Below are 21,510 nucleotides of genomic sequence, written 5' to 3'. Positions count from 1 at the left end.
TCAAACTACTGCTTTAAAAGTTAAATCCAAAACTAATTTAATACTAATTAAATATATTAATTGCCTTAACATAGGGACACAGGTACTGAAGGTAAACTTTCAAAATATAGAGACTTGAAAAAGCAAGTATAGTCTACTCATTACTTTATATTGCATTTTTAAAATCTACATTTGTTCCAAAACCTTCTAAAAAAGTAGAATTTTTTTCTTTCTTCCCAATAGGGGTTTTACTTTTCTTGCAACATACAACCACACACACACACACACACACACACACAAAAGGGGGGAGGGGACAAGAAAATCCCTATTTAATAATATTAACTATGTTGAAATGATCACCAAAAAGTTTATTTAAACAAAAAGGGAAATTTAAGAGGATTTGGGACCTAAGTAATCATTTTTCTTTCATAGATCAAACTTAAAAATGGTACATACTCCCAAGGAGGAGGAAAAAGAAATTCCAAACTTTTATCAAGTTTCCCCCTTTATCTAGAAATACTATGTTAAATGTAAATAATAAATACTAATCATCCTAAATTCAATTTGGGGATTTTTTTTCTGAGTGCAGCACTTTATTTAGCCGTCACAGACTAACTTTTACAATAATTACAATGCCTCAAAAGACTTTTTTCTGTAATTATCGCCTTCACAAATTCATTCTATTTAATTTTCCTACAATGCATTAATTAGTAGACTAAGTCACTGAATCAAATTAAACCTGTGCAAAGTTAGTTAAACAGAAGATGTCTATTGTAAACATAGGCCAATATAAATGTATATTTTACAACAGAGAGGAAAGCACTGACCCTATGCCATCTACCTATAACTATATTGCATTGTCCTATGGAAGATAAGTTCTGAAGTTAACTTTTGTTCCCAAGCCACTGGAATAAAGGTCACTGAAGAGGAAATGCAATACACGCATTACTCTTGCAGCTCCCACTGCTATGAGATATATGGAAGCAAATGTGTTAAAATGGAACCAGCTATAAATTATGGTCAAATGATTTTTTTAGTTCGATGGGGGGGAAAAGCAAAACTCTGTTAACTGTTCCTCACCAGACAAGAGCCTTAGATCTTGTACTTCGGCCTTTGGTTTTGTTTCCTTCAGGTGAATTGGAAGCATTTGCCTTATGAGTTTTCTTATGATGTTCAAGATAAGTCTTTTTAGCAAATGCCTTTCCACATTTATTGCATCTGTGAAGAGAAAAGTTTTTTGTGACTTTTACTTCAATACCAACGTCAGCTACTTCATACTTTTTACTAGGAGAGTTAGAAGTGCCATCATGTTTTGAATCGCTATGTTTTGCTTCGTCCCTTGAAGGGCCTCTTTTTGCCACTTTATTTAGAACAAAATCAATGGGCTTTTTTATAGCTCTGATCTCCAAACTGGCTGTTATTTTCCCAAGATAGCGGGATGACTTTTTATGAACCACAGTTATATGTCGTATCACATCACGCTTTCGACGAGTTTCGTAAGTGCAAAGAGGACACTTGTAGAATTTAACATAAATGTTATTCCCATCTGTGTGCAACTCAATGTGTTTAGTCAAGTTCTGTTTGGAAGTAAACTGACGTTTACAAAGTTTACAGTAAAGTTGCTTAAAGTCAAAGCCAGCTGAAAGTTTTGGTTTCCTGGTTTTTTGCTGGCCACCTGCAGCAGACGGACTGGTTGATTTAGGGCTTTCAGAGTCTTGTTTAACTTTATTTTTCTGGGCTGCCGGTGTGTTCTTTTTTTCATTTGAATGATTTGTTCCCTTTAATTCATTCTGTGGAGAATGGGTAATGGAAGGGGGTGAAGATTCTACAGAATCTGCTGGTTCAACTTTAACTTTTATTTCTGAACTGTTGGCAGTATTATTGGGGCCTTTCTCTCTTTTAGAGTTTGTTGCAGAAAGAGTTATCTTGTGGACAATTTGCATATGTCTTTTAAGCATTATTTGTGAACTATATTTCCTCTTGCAAAGGAGGCATTTGCATGCAGTTAAATTGTATTCAGCCTTTGAAGACGACTTTTGTTTTCGAGTCTTAAAAGATTTTTTAGGAGAAACAGAATCCAGAAACAAAGGTTGCCCAGGCTTTGTTGCTATATCAGGAGTAATTGAATCCCTCCTTAGTCCTCTATGAACTTCATCAAAGTGCCTCCTTACATTCGCTTTTGTAGCAAATGATTTACAACATACTGGACAACTCCTACTTAATGGAACCAGAATATTCTTACTACGTCCTTTAGAGGATTGGTTTGGATTTTTTCGTGTTTCAATGTACTTTTTTAGTTCTTCCATCTTTTTCTTGTGTACTTTTCGAATGTGACGACGAACACCTCGTCTGGAATTAAATTCTTTTCTACAAAGACAACATATCAACTGGTGACCAAAATCAGAATTATCAGAAGTTTCTAAGTCAGCTTGTGATTCCTGAGGTTGTTCATCAGATGTAGGTGCAACTTCATCTGCAACGATCTCAACAGGAGGGGTCTCTACAGTTTCCATCTCTGTAACTGGAACAGGAACTGTTTTAGACTGTTCAGTGCTAGTTTCCTGTATTTGAACTTCAGTTTGTTCAGGAATACTGCTTGACTCCGTGACTTCAGTAGGATTATCAGTCCTTGAAATATACTGAAACACTGCATTCTGATTAGTTTCTATGGGTTCTAGTTTAATAATATACTCTCGCTTGTCCACACTTGGATATATGGCTTCTAGGAGATCATTTATGGCTTGGCTTTGTTTATCATTTACATCAGGAAGGTCTGTTAGGGGAAAAAAACAACATTTTAACGTGAAATATTAGCTCTTCTAATTTTTAATGTGTTACAAATGTCTATCTTAAAAATTATTATATTTCTGGTTAATGTTTATTTTTATAACAGCATTTATAAAAATAAAAACTAGTATTGAACTAAAATTTGCTTTAATTTAAAACCTCAACATAGTACATAAATGTTAAGGACTAGACACAACTGAAGAGTCACACCACTTCTAGGTGCCCTTACTATAAAATACATAAGCACATGGGTGTCCTAACAATAAATTACTATTTCCTATTTTTAGTCTAAAATTTTAGGCAATCAAAGGTAAATCTAAGTTCTCATAACCCAAGATGGATAAAACATCATGAAAAATTTTACTATATATAAAAATAATTTTTTAAAGAACACATACAGCATTCCTATTAAATTACCTTATTCATAATAATTTTCCTACTCTAATTATAAGACATATTTATGAAATAAAAAAGAGACTTTATAGGAAAAACATAAACATGAATGACATGATATATACAAGTATTTGCTAAACTCAGTCCCTTTATGTGTCTCCTTAACATGACACAATTCTATTAAAACAAATGATTAAAAACTATAGATTTATTCCAAATAAAAGATCTAGTTTTATTTCCTTGTACAGTAATTACACCTTCTGTAGGCAACTAAATATTCCCATTGTAACAGACTTGTCTAATACTTAGTTATGTTTCTACATACAACTCTAAATTTAGCTATTCTTATTAAATATAGCATCAAATATTCTATTTAGAAGTAAAGATGATTTATTATAACTCTTCTCATCTACTTCCTTTTTAAAATGGATAAAGTTTCTGTAAGAATAACACTTTCACAAAAGTATTTCTAGAATGAGTATTGCCAAGAGAGCACATTAATCCAGCAAACCTGTTTATCTATTCCCCTCTATAAGTCAACTTCATACTAAAAAATAACAAGTAATTACCAGAAAATTAACTTACTTTCTAATGGTACTTTAATTAGAAAGTTAGATTTAAAACTAATCTTCATTGTCCTGGCCAGATGGCTCAGTTGGTTAGGATGTCATCTATACACCAGAAGGTTGCAGGTTCAATTCCCAGTTAGGGAACATACCTAGGTTGTGGGTTCAATACCCATCTAGGACGCATATGGGAGGCAACCAATTGATCTTTCTCACATTTCTTTCTTTCTTTCTCTCTCTCTCTCTCTTTTCTCCCCCTCTCCTCTAACCCTCCCTCCCCCTAAAATCAATGGAAATATCCTCAGGTAATGATTAAAAAAAAAACAACTAATCCTTATGGACTGCTTTTTTTATTATATCTCAATGATTAAAAAAAAGTATAGCAGACCTAACAGCAGTATCCAAACAAATATGAAATATGAAATGTTCAGTTCATGTATGTCTTATAACATGCCTTAAATTGGCTTCATGCTAATACTTGAAGTTTGCACTTTATTCCCATCCCAAAAAGGTTAAGTTGAAAAAATGCACAAAATCCACAATGCAAAATAGTATCAAACTGGTAAAATAAATTCTGTATTTTATAAGTCCACAAAGAGTTAAATCTCAAAAAGATGAAAAGTTATTTTTTATTAAAATATTTCAAAGAATTTACATTAGTTCTTTAAAGAAAATAACACCATTATATATACTGCAACTTAATCATACACAGGCAATACACTTAATTCAACAAGCAAATCGTTTCACAAAGACTTTATTAGCCTACTATCTGCCTTCATCACATAAGCTATTTCAGATCTCAAGTTAACCCACAGTACAATCTAACTTCTGATAAAATGACTAATCTAAATAAATTTCACTGAAAACAAACTGACCTTCAAATCAAGACTCAGAAAACACTAGAAAGATTAATAAATATTTAATGCTCTCTACCAGTCCCAAGAAATCAACTCATTTACTCAAGAGTAATCTAAGTAAATAATCAGTCATATCTGGTAACAAGTTGTTAAAGAAGTAAAAAGGAAAAATACCAATAGCCCCCTTCAAGAATTAATATTTTAACTTACAAAACTCCTGAATATAAAGTATATGACCCCTATGAACATTCAAAAACAATATTCAATATTTAAATACAAATAAATACTCACAAATCTAACCCCTTATATATCTTGAGGAAAATCCAAGTAAAAAACACAGGTATGAAAGTACGTATCTAAAAAACTGAATATAGCCCTGAATGGCGTGGCTCAGTGGACTGGGCTTTCAACCCACAAACCAAAAGGTCACTCACTGGTTCAAATCACTGTCAGGGCACATGCCTGGTCCACAGTTGTGGGCATGCAAGAGGCAACCAATCAATGTTTCTCTTGTACATCAATGTTTCTCTCCCTCTTTGTCTCCCTCCCTTCCCCTCTCTAAAAATAAATAAATAAAATCTTTTAAAAACAAAAAATAAGCAAATAAATTGAAGATTGGGTCAAGTATTTAATTTTACTCTCTATCATTAAATAATCTATAACTAGAGATCCATAATTTAACACAAACATAAGTTGTAATATAAGAATACTTAATCATAAGGTGCATAACTGAATACTTGGATTAAAACTTACTGTCATCCATCTGGAGACTTGGTGGGCAGTAAAATTTTTTGTGGGTAATTAAATTTGGTAATCCTCTGAAGAGACTTCGGCATAATTTACATTCAAAAATAGTGTCCACATCTTTTAATAAAATATGTTTAAGTTGTCTAGTTCCTGAGAGAAAAAAACAAAAGAAAACTTAATACAAAAAGTAACTTTAATATGTACTTTTAAACTGAACAACCACTGCTGAAAATCCAAAAGTGCAGTTTCACTCTTCAAAAACAAAACATATAGGCATTTCCAGTCACTACCACAGTGTATTATTCACAACAAAGTTATAGACTACTTCTAAGCAAAAATCCTTCTATCATTTGGATATTAGGGAGCTAAAATTAGTGATATCATCCTAATTCAGCAGCCAATCAAGTCTTGGGATATCTCAACAGTGGTCCCAACATGTTTGATTGTCACAAAGACCTGGGAATAAAGATACATGTGATCTACCTCTAGAGATTCTGATTCTATAGATCTGGAGTGAAACTGAAAAATTAAATGTCTCCATCCCCTCCCACTCCCTGCCAAAGTTTTTGCCTGGTTCTTCCAGCTCACTTCTGCATTAGGAAGTGAACATAAGAGTTTTATAACACATTTCCCCTGATTCCTTAAAGAAGGTCAAAATTATGTCACAAGATTGTGACTTTTATTTTTAAATTTAGATCAAATCACTTCAGGTTCTGGGCCAACATAGGATTATGGCCATTTAGTGTGATAGCGAATCTTGTCCATAATTTTGAATTTTGCTTAGGTCTCTTGATACTACCATAAATTTATTCAAATCCTTTCTTCCTCAAAAACTTACCTCAATTGCAATTAATTAAATATTGACATAATTACTAGTTTAAAGCCTGTCTTCTCCACTAGTATTAAAAAACTCCAAAACAGCGAAGACCAAGTCTGTCTTATTTATAACTGTAAGTATTCAGCTCTAATAGTGCTCAATAAATTTCTGTTGAAGAAATTCCAGTGATCTAAGAAATCTAAGTACTGTGACAAAAGATCAAAGGCAGAGAAAAAAATAAATGGCAATAAGTACCTCATCTTTAAAATAAGAACACCCACCAGGAATAAAACACAAATGGAAAGTCTTTTGTCACTACTTCCTACAGGTCTTTGCCACAGGTAAACTAACAAAATTGATCTACAATGCTTTACTAATTAATGAGTTTTCTCAAATAAAAGAACATGATAATATTGACTTAAATTAAAACAAGTGTCTTGAAAAAAACTTTTAAGACTATCTAGGTGTAAAGTGTTCTGTCATCCAACAAGCATTTGACTATTTAAGCTCTGGAACTACTAAAGAGTAAACACAATTTTACTAATATAATTAATATTGAAGAATCCATAAAAGTTAAATATTTCTGATTCAATATTTAATAATCTGCTCACATTTAATTTTTTTATTAATCATCACTGTGTAATTTTATCTTATTTTGAAAATAGACCAACCTTTAAAATTCTACTGCAAAAAGATTAGCAGGTTATCAGAACTTTACTATTTCTTAAGAGATTCCAATTCTGATAGTTGTGTGACCTTAAAGAGCTGTATAATCTTTGCATTTTGATTTATCCATCTAGTAAAATGAACAAACCAAACATATTCAGAAAACATAAATTTAAAAAGATTCCAAAGATAACTTGGGTATAATTATTCTTTATAAAAGAAGTGTATTCACATATAAACTACATACATACATACAGACATACATATGTGTGTCGTCCATTTCACATTACAAAATATGTATACTGGCAATAAATTGCTGCTGTATTTAGAGTTCAGAGTTAAACTCCTAAGTGAATGACAAACTATGAGAGGTAGATTAATGAAAAAAATGTTTAGATAAACCTCTCTAACTGATCTAAAGAGTTCTGAGGAAGTATACCTGAGTGGAAGTATACCAGTAGGAAAAAAATAGCAAATTTTTACACACTTTAATTCTAAATTAAACCTGCAAGACCTACACTAAAGATTCAACTCTGCCTTTAAAAAGTCAATAAGGACTAAATACAGACAAAGAAATAACACCTGAACTAGGTTAGTTTAAGAACTCAACTAAAGAGTTACATAAGCAGTACAGCATGAGGTTACACATTTTTTTAAAGTTACTTGTAAAAATATAAAACTGCATCCCTAAATCAGACACATAATTTTGTCTACCAGGTTCTCCCAATCAACCGTTTAAAAAAAAGCAGTATCAATTTCTTATATGTTCCTAGTTAGAGTTATATTCAGTAGAGTTCCCAATAAGCATCCAAAAATAGGTAAGTATTTGGCTCTACACTTGACTAATCAATCTTAATTATTGATCACAAAGCTTTGTGATCACAAAGCTTCCCACCCACACCCCACCTACACACACATACAAATACACACACAATAAAAATAGTTGTGTTGATCCAGGCATACCAAATGTCTTTCAGGTCCACAGATTCACCAAATTCTCAATCACACTTACCACGCTTTCACCTAGGTTTTTTTCTCTCTTCTTCCAACATTCTCCTATTTCCCTGGTCTGGCTCACCTGCAATAATCCTTCAGATCTTAGGTTATAGGTCACATTCTCTGACCCCTCCTGTTTTTTCGTTAAAAATTCTTCATGTATATTCCTATTGCACCCTATATACTTCTACACTATATTATCCCACTATCTTGTAATTAATTACTTTCCTGTATCACCATTAACCTGGAAGTTCTAAAAGGATGGATAAGATATCCTTAATGCTCACCATTGAATTTCCAGTGCTCAGGACCATGACTGATTAACATTTTTTTAAATGTTAAAAAAAACCTTCTCTATAAAAATAAGATTTTTCTAGCCTGTGTAGTGTTCATGGGCAAATCAAAAAAGGGACCTCAAAGATTTTCTAACTCCACATTTTACCAATGAGAAAAATACTTGTATTTTTTAACTCCATGAATACAGACAATAAAAGTTTTTCCCAAAGTTAGTTTCAGTATCCATTTAAGGTTTTGGGTTTCTTTTATAACTTTATTCTAATCAGTTACCATTTCCTAATTGCTTTGCTAACAATTAGACACAGTCAACCAACTGTGCCTCTGTAAATAGTTAAAATTTCCTATCACCTGACACAACAGACAGGTCATCTTGACAGCAACATAAAGTTCTTCCACAATCCTTAATTCGGGGAAAGAGAAAACGAGGCTGCCTTGCTCCTAATTATTCCTTTTCCTCTCTCTTTCTTACCTTAAATTATGTTAGCAGTCATTATTTACACAGATCATTAATTAGTATTTTTCAAAAAACCAGCCCTCCAAGGTTTTTGATGCCTAGAAGTTAACTAGTGGTATCTCAGATTCTTACAAAATAGATGTGTAATAAAAATTAGATAAATTTCATCAAGGGTTTATCTTGTACTATTCCTTAATGCCAAATACATTATATATACTGACAAACATATTTAAAGGATTTTTTTCAAGAGAAAAAGTTTTACATTAGGTTGGATAGCAGTCACTTTACATGACATAATATTAATTTAGGCTCTTTTGTGATAGATAAAGATAAGCTTTCATTTTTCTTCTTAATATACTGATTTGTTGGTCAATGACCATTTTAAGTTGTGGCAGTAACTATTTAAAATGTATACCACTTGCTTTACTGTTGACTCACACATGAGCTGTGTCTTCACAATTATCATCCCAACATTGCAAGAAAATCTGTAACTCCTGTCAAATTTCCTGAGTTCTAAGACAAATATGAAATTTATAACTAATCATCCCTTAACAAAGTAAAGATAAAAAGTAGGAAAACTTAAGAAAATTAAAATGTTATCTTAAAACCACTACCTAAAAGGGTTGATTAAAACACACACACACAGCTAATTGTGGAACACTGCCACATACTATAATAAATTTATAAGTAAAATAAAATTATTTCAGTGGCTACTCTGTAAATTTTTTAGTTTGATTTAACAAGTGTTCATTGAATACCTATTAAATACTAGGTACTCTTATTCACTGGAGACATGAAGTGAAGTATATGATCTGTGCCCTTGAGAAATTCCCAGACTAATAAAAATGGCCACTCTTCTAGGAATACAGCTTCAAGTAACATGCTCTGAAGATGAATTAAAACACTGGTAAATCAAACAAGTAAATCCACATTTTTCTTATTTATCAAAAAGTGTCTGGTCTTTAAAATATCTAGATTTGCCTTGGTTGGTGTGGCTCAGTTGGTTGGAACATCACCCCATATATCAAAAGACTGCGGCCTCAATTCCTGGTCAGGGAACATACCTATGTTGCAGGTTCAACCCCTAATCAAGGAACCTACAAGAGGCAACCAACTGGTGTTTCTCTGTCACAGCGATATTTCCTTCTTCCTTTCTCTTTCTCTCTCTCTCCCCCCACCCTCGCTCTCTCCCCTCCTCTTTCCTAAAAGCAATGAAAAATAAATATCTAAAATTTAAATGTTCTAGAATTATGACATAACCACCAAAAATGGCACTCCCTTATGTATCTCTGATAAATCATTAATTCCATCCTGTCTTTATTACAGAGTCAAGACTGAGGCATCAGGACCCAGTTACACCTTATACTAACTGACATTAATGTTGCTTTAAGCAGTATAAACAAAAAAAACCAAAAAACTTCTAAGAAGTTAAATGACCAAACCTAAATTTAGGAAAATGATGATAACAGCAAACATCACACAACGCTAATTCTCATTTTCACTACAATTTATTCCTCCTTAAAATTCAAAAAAGATGTTTCTTGCACATAGTTGTATACTCTACAGGCAGAATCTTTTTTCTATAATATTATGTATTATCTCTTTGTACTATATATTTCAAGAATTCAAAAAATGTCAACTTCATATTAAAGATCAATTTTAAATATCGGAAAAAACGATTATCTTCTTCCCTCCCCATATTTCTGATTCTCTAACCTTAGGACAATCCATAGCTCCTTTGCTTCTACCAAGACTAAGAAAGGATATTAAGCTCAATTAAATCCATTTTAATAATGTCTCATGAAAGCATACTTTTTGTTATTTAAAATTTTGTTTCCATTTAAAAAGATCGGGAAGGAAGAAAGCTAAAATAAAAGTGTTAATAAAAAGGAGGGAAATTTGAAGACAGCAAGTCACAGAATTGATCCTAGGACTACCACAGCCCAGGCAAGGCTCCAGCAAAAGGAAGGATACAGAAAAGGCAGTACCAGAAGTCAAGAATTCAGAGCAAACAACATGTCTCAAATCACCCAACTGTCAGGAATTTCAGGGTAGAACCTGTAGGTCAGGGCAAAACAGACAGTTTTCTTAAAAATAAAAAGACAGAGAGACATCTACAGACAGATGTCAAGTAACAGTGAACTGTACTGTTAATAAAGCAAAAATGCGTAACAGTATGCAGACTCTTCCACCATTTGTATTAGGAAGAAAATGAGGGAAGTATGCCTGTATATATGTAAGGGTTAGTGGTTGCCTGAGAAAAAAGAGACTTATTTTTGTGTATCTATTTGTAGTTCTTTATTTTTTTTAAACCCATAAGCAAATATCACTTATTCCAAAAAAGATAAACTATTCAAATTAATTTACGTCAAGCAGACAAAAATAAAGAGCTATCAAAGGTAAAGAAGAATTTGTAATTTAAAGCCAGAAAAAAAGGCCAAAGCAAAAGCTTAAGTGTGAGGCAAAGAAAATGGGTTAAAACTAGTCATGCAGTCCATACAGCACACATGGAGTTGGTGGACCTAAAAAGTGAATCAATTCCTTCCCCAGCCTTTTATGAATTTCCAGCTTGGGTAGGAATTAATGCCAGGTCACACACACCCCAGTGTAGGCAGGAAAAGGTGAGTCACTTAAGTAGAGATGAGACTGTGGCTAAAGACAATTATCTGAGCTTGAAGATAAGGTAGATATCCTAACCTGACTACTGCCCAACCTGACTTTGCCTCTTAAAGGTTACCAAGAGCAAAAGCATGGACTTCTACCTTTAAGTATGTCAGATATATAACACCAGCAGGATAGTTCTTTAAATACAATGTGTGTGACCTAGCTATATTGAAAAAAAGCCTAGATAGAGGTGAGTTATTGAAGACAGGCTTGGGAGTAGAGTGGGACTGGGAGGAACCTGCAGAATGGGAAAAGATCTCAGTCCCTCCAAACCTCCATCTCATCCTCCCAAAAGTGCAGTGAGCCACAACTTGAACACCTCAGACCTACAGAAGAGCTACCTTGGTCGACTTTAGATTATCCAAATATGTAAGAGATTACTATCTTGAAAAGATTAAAATTGCTTAGCTATAAGACACATTAATGAAGTAAAACAATTCCTTTTTAAATATAAAATTAGTTTTTATACCAGTCACTATATTTCTAAATCACTACTAATGTAAATTATTGGGTACTTAAAGAATTAAAATTATAGTATTTTCGGAATTTGCCTGAAGAAAAAATAACTCAGAAGGAAAACTTGCTGGAGACATTTTTAAAAAAACATACTACAAATTTCACATTCCCTTTTCTTCAGCTTATATAGTAAAGAAATGGCGAATACAGAAAACAGATATGACCACAGCACAATAAAGAAACAATTTCACTTTAATGTATTCATCTTTCAAAGTTAAAAAATATAGATTTTGAGGACAGATTCTTGTTGAAAAATTATTTTTTAGAAAACAAAGAATTTATAAATGAACCAATTCTAGCTTTTTAACCAAATAACACTATGAAGCAGCAGAAAATAACCTTATTAATTCCATATTATGAATTTCTAAAAAGCAAGGATATTATGAAATGTAAAAAGCTATTACCTTCATTTCCAGGATACAAGAATGAACAAGAATAAATTTTATCTCTGTACTAAAATTAGATAAATAGAAGCTCACTGCAAACAGAAACTAACCATTTCTGTTATGCCAGAAATATATTTAAATACAGTCCCCACCAACTAAAATTTTAACTGTATTTACCATGAGAATTTGACCTATCAATTACTACTGTTAACCACAAGCAATTATCATAAGTAAAAAAACAAAAAACACCCTTAAACAGGTTATACCACCAATCAACCTAAGCATAGGCATATGGTATATACTCAACACTTAATTAAACAGACATAAAAGCAATGCCATAAGGACTACAGATGGAAAGTCCAAGAAATGATCTTGAAGAGTCAAAAACAAAATCCTTTTTATTAAGATTAAGAAACTATTTCTTAGAATCCTAAAATAAACCAAATATATGCTTTTTTCCCTTTATAATGTTTTAAAAACAAGCACATCAAAAAAATTCTCATCAATACAAAACAATATGGTTGCACATAAACTGTCTTTTCCTCTGAATCTGGGTATTTTTCATTAAGATAAATAATAATGTAACTTAATATTTATCTTAATAATTTCATTAAGATAAATAAAATAACAAAAGATATTCTAACCCTTTAAATGACCATCAGATACCCATCTGTCACGTGTGTTTGCTTGTTCACATTTGACTCAATAGTCTGTAATGTCGGAGAGGCCGAATCCACTTGAGATGGACAAGTGGATCTTAAGAGTCATAGTAACTTAAGATCTTACTGATAACTTGGGAGTTCTAACAGTTCTCACTCATTTCTATGTAGTAAGCAACATCTACTTTAAAGCACTGGATTACAACAGCACAAATACACTTATATACCTAATTATTACAATAATCTAATGGAAAGAAAAACTAAATAAATGTATCTGAAGATATCAGGCTGCAGTAAGTCTTTTCTTCTATCTTATCCTCTATTATGGAGCATAAGAAAAAGCTCTATTATGGAGCATATGCTCTATTATGGATATTCAAACTCCATAAACTCTAGAGTTAGGCAGAAGAAGGTGAGTCACAGAGATAATAAAGTAATTTGCCTAGAACAAGTGACATCTTAGTCTGAGTAAATAATTCACTCTTCCAAAACTTATAAAGACCCAGTATAATTTACTACTGCCCTATGAGAATTTATAAAGAACATGTCAAAAACAACAATGAATCTTTAAGAGGAAGAGGCACTTTATCTGCAGATATATACCACTTAATACATTTCTTTAAACCATATTGTTTACTTTAAAATCAATATATAATATATAGTACTAAAAAAGAATCTCCAGATTACATCACTATTTATTCATTCACTTTTTTAAAAATATGACATTAAAAATATTCTACTGAAACAGTGTATACATTTTAATTTTTTTAGATTACTTCTAAGGACTTCTAGGTAGTTTTTAACTATTATGTGAAGAATGAAAAATATATCCTAAAACATTCATACCTGATCGAAAGCACTCAATTATTTGTTGAATACCAGATTTGGATGTCTGCAGTGGTTGCTGTAACAAAGGAGCATCTCCAGGTTCCAGGATATAAACTACATGGAAGACAAACACCCACCCCAATCCCCACAGAAAAAGGGTTATTTAAATCATTTACTACTGAAGAAAAACAATGGTTGCTACAATCATGTAAATGACGATCATACTTATATGTATTTCACCATCATCTTTGCAAGGCAAAATAAAATGAGAAAAAAATAACCAAAGTAATTTTCAATTCAATAAAAAGGAAAAAAATAAAATTAGTCTCAATTCAAGGCTAAAATAATGCTACTTAAAGCTAATTAGTTTAAATGCAAAGATCTTCCTATCCTGGTATTATTTAATATATATTCATCAAGTTTGCCTTTTTATTCCCTCTGAAGAGGGACCACTATATTTAACCAAAATTCTAGGGCAATGATGGCCTAACTGCACCTCATAAGCCATTCCAAAACCTTCCCCCTGGACAATCTAATACAGCTCTCTGGGCAATTATGAAAGCAAAACCTAAAAACCACTGCCTAAGGAAAGAACTTGGTTGAGTGTACAAGGACAAATGTACTAGAATGTTCACTGCAGCATTCTGCAGCACTGTAAATAATTAAGAAAAATGTCCAACAATTTAAGAGTCTCAAAAGGAACCGAAATAAATAAACTATCAAACATTCATACAGTGGAATCTCTGATGACTATTAGAAGGCATGAGCTAGATCTATGTGTACTGACAACAAAGGATGGCAATAATACATTGTTAAGCAACAAAAACAGGTTATAGAATATGATCTCATTTATATTAATATATATTTCAAAAGATACACAAAGAAATAAATTTAATGTATAAGTAAATGTATGTATGAACACACAAAGTCTCCTGGGTTACAAACAAAACTTAACAAAAGTTCTATTAAGGTGGTATTCATAGGGGCAATTTTTACTTTCTGCCTCACATTTCACTAGTACTTCAGAGCCTGGGCTTTTAGAAGTGTGCATTTGAGAAAGTATACATTTTCATTGTAAGCAAAAATATTTCCATTTGCCCTGGTTGGTGTGGCTCAGTGGAATGAGTGGTGGCCTACAAACCAAAAGCTCACCAGTTAATTCCCAGGGCTCATACCTGGGTTGCAGGCCAGGACCCCAGTTGGGGACATGCCAAAGGCAACCAACTGATGTATCTCTGACACACCTGTTTCTCTCCCTTTCTTTCTCCCTCCCTTCCCTTCTGTCAAAACGTAATAAAATTTTTTAAAAATGCATATTTCCATTTTTAAATAAAATTTGTATTTTCCTATACAGAGGTTAGATCATCCCTGCTTTTCAAAATTCTCAGATTAGCTGTGTAAGTATGCAATAAATTAGACTATGGTAATATGAAACAAGGTAACTGAAATGGAAACCTGAACCTTCCATCAGAAATCAAATAAAAAGAGATGGTTATGTTGGAGAAAAACTGCCCACTTTAATTACCTCTTATTTTCAATGTTATGTTTTATTGAACTATTACCATCTTCACCCAATCTGCTCAGTGTGGGGAAATAAGGAGGGTTATTTCAGTAATATGTGCTGCTACTGCTTCAGGACCTGGGCTTGGACAGCATTTAGCCGACAAGGGGGCCAAAGTCTGCTATACTATGTGTAGAGACACAGCCTTAAGTTCTCTTTTAGGTTTGTGGCCGGTACACACAAATAGGAGGAACTGTGTCTCAGGACCAAGTCATTTTATTAAGCAAAATGTTCCTCATCTTCAGAGACACTTTAGGAGCATTTTAAATGAATTCAGAACATATACACAAATACAACTCATTTTAAAAACAGCTGACACTGGCACTAACTGAGGTGATTAGGACTCCAGAACTGGACTGTGCTGAAATTCTCTTTCTGCCATTTACTAGATAAAACGAGGAAAAAAATTAAAGTCTCTGATCCCTCTTTTTTCGTCCCTAAAATGGGGATAATAAAAGTACCTAAATCTTAGGACTGTGTGAGGATTAAATTAGCTAACAGGAAAACTAGTTAAAAACAGAGCTTGGAATATACTAACTGCTCAATAAATGTTCTGTAACCACCATCATCACCACCACCAGCATCATCATGTGTAAACCAACTGCTTGTCTGACACCAAAAACTGAAATCTTTTCCGAAATCTAAGAAGTAGAATTCAACATCTTAGAAAAACAATTACAGAAGCTCATAGATTGGTGATACCATTTATATGGGTTAGATGGATCTCTTTGCAGTATTTGTGCTTTATAACTGATAACCATTTACAATAAATAGTAACAACTACAAAAGAGAAAGTGGAAGTTGTACAATGGTAAAGAACTAAAAGCTTCAAAGTCTGGCTATTTAAGTGGCAAGAATTCTAGCAGGGAAGCATGAACAAACAGTAATGAATAAGGGAGGGATGAAGGAAAAAACAGCAACTTCTTACAGTCCCCTTTCCTCATTTAGGTATATGCTCCAGAAAGCTTTCTATAAACATCAACTTCCACTTCATTGTGACAACATCTGATTTTAAGAATAAAGCTAAATTTTGTTACCCATTATCTTCAAACACTGCTAACACCAAAACATATATACCTCCTGAGATACCAATCCAAATAACCCCAAGATTAGCTTATTTATGCAAGGACACATCCACTTGGTATGTGTCATATCTGTGTAGTTCCCACTTAAGAATCTAGCCTTTCTTTATTTGAAAACATACTTTCAACACTAAAAAGCTTTATGTATTAATACTTCATAAAATCTTTTTGTATATCCTATCATCCCCTCCCCAAGATCAGGTTATATAACCATTTGGGCCGGGGGAGGGGGACGCGGGGGGGCTGCAGGGGGAGGCATCTCCCTCTAACCAAAAACCCAAACCCTAAGAAGTTAACACCTTGCTTTACATATTTTCAAGAACACACTTTAAGAATAAAATACCTGCTTTTGTAAGAGTCTCTCATACCTTAAAAGATCCTTCTACTACGAGGTCTGAAAGTTGCTCTCAAATAAAAGCGTGATGGAGCAGTTGGAGAGTGTAGAAGAAAATCATAGGAAGGGGAGAATAGACATGAAAAGAGACTGTCCATGTATTGATAACTGATGGGAGTTGTGAAATGGTTTTATCAGGTTCCTCATACCATTCTACTTTTGAAAGTCTGAAAATTTCTATAGCAAAAAACATTCTTAAAACATAACTACCACCATGACCAGTGTGGCTCAGTTGGTTGGGTGTTGTCCCAGAAAAGTGAAGGGTCACTGGTTAGATTCCCAGTCAGGGCACATGCCCATATTGCAGGTTCCGAGCCCCAGTTTGGGCATGTGTGAGGCAACCTATCAATGTTTCTCTCCCTCTCTTTCTCCCTCCCTCCCTCCCCCTCTCTCTAAAAATAAATAAATACAATCTTTTAAAAAACATAACTAAGAAAGTATATACATTGACAGGCTTATAACACTACCCTTCACTACAAACTGACCCATCCTATCAAGGCCTACTCAAATATACACTGCTCTCATCTAAGGAACTTACCCACTATTCATAATCCAAACCAGGACAGACCTCTCAGGAGAGCCCATTTAAAGAATTAAAAAAAATTTTTTTTTTCAAACATCATGTCATCTTCTATCATAATATATTCCTCTCAACACTGGGAACATCCTCACACTCAGCACCTACCTTCCTCTGAAATAATGACAATTAACTACCCTATAAGTTAACAAACTTCTGGCTTTCCACTGAACTAAATGCTCAGAAGGTGTTTAATTATAACTAACAAAGCAAAGAAATACCAACTACTTTTGACCTGATAGTTTGCAATATAAACTGCATGAAAAGCTTAAGGTAAAAGAAAGGTGAGATTTTTTAATTAATTCAACTTATCTAATTTCTTGTTAATTGTGGAGAAAAAAGAATTAAAAAAAGTTCCAATACATATTTAAAAGTTCAACTCTGGAAAGCATCTTTAAAAAGACATTAAAGTCTCTAGAAAACTTTAATTACCAGAATACACTAAATAAGATTTGGTCACAAAGTATCTTGTTTTATTTATGTTTATCTCTTCCCACTCAAAAGTTCTACAAGGACATGATTTTATCTGTTTTGTTCCCCACATACATTTCCACTGCCTAGACAGTGCCTAGCACCTAACAGGTACTCAATAATAACCTGTCAAAGAATTGAATCAATAAATCTCTTCCTGAATAAGATGATTTCATTAATTCAACCTGAATTGAAGTATTCTAAGAAAAAAACACACACACACACACACACAAAAACCCTGGAATAAAAAAGTCAGTGAGAAACACAAGTATAAAGGGCATTCACAGCCCTGGTCAGGTAGCTCAGCTGGTTGGAGCCATCATTCCCATATGCCAAGGCTGCAGGTTGGGGCACATGAAAGAGGCAATCAATGAATGCATAAATGAGTGAAACTGTCTCTTTCACTACCCTCCTCTAAAATTAATAAAATTTTTAAAAGCATTCACAACCTTCTACTTCAAAACTGGCAAACTCCACCCAACATTTGCTAAAACATAAGTGGTATATCTTCATTTCAAACACACAAAATACGCACTGTAAGAGGGTGTTGAAAATCAGATAGGTAAGTGGACAGGTGAATAGAAACTGGATCCCATCATGAGATGACCTGTTTTATTAGCAGAGGTGAATTATTACTGATTTTTTGCAAATCAGTGGTGATATGGTCATTGTACAAATTTTATTCTCACATATACCAAAGTTTTCTGAAAATGGAAGTTCTTCCCTTTTACCATTGCAAATTTTTCCCATTAAGCAAAAGAGCACTCTAAACACTACTGTGGTAAAACTGAGTACATTAGAGCAATTAAAACACTCCAACAAAAAGCAAGCAAAAGTATAGAAAGTCCTAACAAGTCTTAGGTCAAAAATAATGATAAACACCTGCCTTTAACTAGAATAGATTAGACTTTATTTGGTTTCGAAATAGTGTGTATCCAATGATTCCCTTCTAAGTTGCACCAGTTTGTGAAAAGCACATCAAGCTTCTAAGTAGAAAAACTATCAATAGTTTATATATCACATTTATCAAATTAAAGTTTTCTAAGTATTCCTCATGAGACTACAAAAAGTAACTTTTTCACTTCATAACTTCAAGTTTTAAAAGTTCCATTGAATAACATATCCCGGAAATACTTACATATCCTATCTAAACAATCAGATTTTTTAAAATTCTGCAATACAGTATTTATGTCCAAGAAATCTTTTAAAAGGTTGCATTTGGCAAATCTTGTTTCTCCCAACAAGTTGAGTTCAACAAACTTTTTTGAGCCCAAACTAAACTCATTTTTAGGATTCAAGTGATATTCTCTGATAAAAAAAGCATAAGAAACTTAATTTTTTCAAGTTTAAATGAAACAAGTTTCATGAAGGTACATGCTAGTATTCTATTATTTTTCCCTTTCTTCAGTTTTAAACATTTACAGAGCATGGGGCATAGTAACTGCAGGCTGCCTTGAAACAGAAGGAAAGGGGACTGGGTAATTGATCCTGCGGAAAAGATTTAAGGTGACACTTGCCGTACTTTTTTAAGAGATCAAGCAGCAGAGACCTCTTGCTTGTACAAGCATTTAGCTTCATAACCAGTTTTATGCAAAGAAAAATCATAGCCTGCTTACTTAAGAACGACTTCTTGGGCAGCAGGAAAAGAAAACTGGAAGGAAACAGAGGGCAGAGTGGCAATGACAGAGGGCAAAGTAACTGGAGAAGAAAGAGGGATACCTGGTTCACAGCATCCGTGATGATGGTGGTCAGTCTGACAGTATTTGTCCCTTAAAGGCATTTTCAGTGGGCGCGACCTACTTTCCTTTCACTGTAAGTAGCTCTTCATTGCGGCTTGGCTGTTGAAAGAAGCACAAACCAGTCACTCACCCTGAACTTCCTGGGGGGACATTTCCCAGATAAGTCCCCTACACCCGCCCTTGGTGTCCCTCCACAACCCGCTCTTTCTGGAACTGGGAAAAGAAAAACGCACGAAGGCTTCTCCAGCCCGAACTCCCGCACAGGTTCACCGTCCTACCCGGAAACGCAGCCTCCGGCGCGCAGCACCGCGCAGCGCAGCACGAAGGCCCGGCCGGCTGCGCGGGCGGCGACGGCCTCGCCGTCCCGGGCTGGCGCGCGCGGAGATGGAGGCGCGGAGCGCGGTGGCACGGTCTGCGCCCCGGCCCGAGGGGCGGCGGGGCGAGGGGTGCGGTGACAAGGACGGCTCAGGAGCGGCTTCCTCACGACCGGCCCACGGCCTCCCACTTCGCACGTGCGTCGGGGTCTCCCCGGCGCAACCCCGGTCCCCACAACCAAGTGCGCCCAACTTACTTAACTCCGAGGGCGGGCCGGCGGGCAGGCGGAAGGAAGGCCGGGCGGCCTCGGGGACAGCCTGGCGTGGGAGGCGGCTTCGGCCCCACCTGAAGCGGCCTCCTCGGATCACGCGAAAGGAACTGGGGTTCGGGCCCGGCGCTCCCAAAGAGTCCCCGCCGGCGCCGACGCGGAAGCGCCACAGCTCACCACGTCCCTCCGCGGCCCGAGGCGACGGCGGAGCCGGCGGCTCACGGCGTCCCTCCGCGCTGTGGAGCTGGAGGGCGGGTGGCGCTCGGGCGCAGACAGTTGACAGGAGGAACCGCCCCGCAGCAGCCGCCACCACCACCTGGAACCCGAGCGGGCAGGACCTCAGTAGCTCCTCACCGGGGCAACGGCTGCCGCCGAAGCCCGGCTCCCCCGGCACCTCTCCACCTGCAACGGTCCCTAAGGCTTTTGGAGAGGGGCGGGGAAGAATGGGAGTCTCCCCCCACCTTGGGCCTTTTTTGGTAGTAGTTGCTGTTTCAGGAAACTTTATTAAGTCAGTCTCTCTCTTTCTCCGTCTCCCCCTCCCCGAAGAGCCTGAGCTACCGCCACGGAGCGGGTAAGAAGGGGGAAGCAGAGACTCTCCGGCTGCGACAGGGAGCGACTGACTGACCCCGGACGGAGATGGGGCGAGGGCAGGAAGTGACAAGCTCTCCGAGTGGGTGGGGGGTAGTGTGGCCGGCACGCCCGGGAGCGCCTCGCGCATGCGCCCGGCCCGGCGCCCCCGCCTGTGGGGAGGCGAAGTGCGGTGACCGGGCGGGGGAGGGACCCATAAGGGGTGTTGCTGGGGCAGCACCGCGGCCCGGGACGCTGACCAGCGCTTCGCTTGCGCGTACTCCCGCGGGTCGTTGGAGAGCCGAAGCCCTGCGTTGCGCGCACGGAGAGGAGTGAGACCCTGGCGCGGCTTTCGCGCCCCTGAGACGGGCTGCTCGGCAACCAAACTGTTGCTATGGCTTTTCTCCTTAGAGTGGAACTGAAACTGAGGGAGGGTTGGGAAAGCTCGGGAAAGAACTGTTGGGAGAGGCTTAACAAACGTGGGAGCCCTGAAGAGGTGCTGATTCCGAAAAGGTGGCTGGCGCATTTACGAATGGGAAACGTCGATCTTTTTCCCCCAGTAATTTTCATAGTGTGCCTCTCCGGGGTTTTCATCTGGTCCTTTGGAGGAAAACAATCTAATGGTGGAAGATCGGTATTAATTCCAGCAGCGCTTCGCTTTGGAACCTGAAAGTGAAGTTGGGTCACGTGTGCAGTAAGCTTTCTTCCCACCTCTTCGGCGCCCGCATCCTGCTTGGAAAATCCCCGAAGATCTGAGATCTCTGTGGTCTGTCAAGTTCAGCAAGCCTGTGTGTCGCTTCTTGAGGACAAGAGAACAACTCCTCTGCCTTCTGCCCAACTTGTTGAATAGAAATCTTCAAGAAGCAAATATGTGCGTGAGGAAATTTTGAGAAAGAAAAAGTTCATTCACTTTGTCTATCCCCG

At 36.1% G+C, this 21,510-nt stretch overlaps 1 protein-coding gene across 3 annotated transcripts in view; it reads right to left on the bottom strand.

Annotated features, from left to right (window-relative positions):
* The window catches only part of ZNF800 (zinc finger protein 800), a 49,868-nt gene extending 29,720 nt beyond the window's left edge, over positions 1–20,148 (bottom strand). For 2 of the 3 annotated variants that reach the window (XM_045855620.1, XM_045855622.1), the window contains exons 1-5: positions 20,008–20,148; positions 19,417–19,535; positions 13,631–13,726; positions 5,336–5,479; positions 1,060–2,752 (exon numbers count right to left, since the gene is read on the bottom strand). In XM_045855620.1, coding sequence (XP_045711576.1) covers positions 1,060–2,752; positions 5,336–5,479; positions 13,631–13,726; positions 19,417–19,477 — 1,994 coding nt within the window. In that variant the 5' untranslated portion in view covers positions 19,478–19,535; positions 20,008–20,148. The other variant, XM_045855621.1, reaches the window with a different exon arrangement.
* Between the last annotated feature and the right edge of the window lie 1,362 nt (positions 20,149–21,510).

Source organism: Phyllostomus hastatus, unplaced genomic scaffold, assembly GCF_019186645.2.
Source record: "Phyllostomus hastatus isolate PE091 unplaced genomic scaffold, TTU_PhHast_1.1 phas_scaffold_114, whole genome shotgun sequence".
NCBI lineage: Eukaryota > Metazoa > Chordata > Mammalia > Chiroptera > Phyllostomidae > Phyllostomus > Phyllostomus hastatus.
The sequence above is the reverse complement of the archived record's forward strand: the minus strand, read 5'-3'. Positions and strand labels throughout refer to the sequence as shown.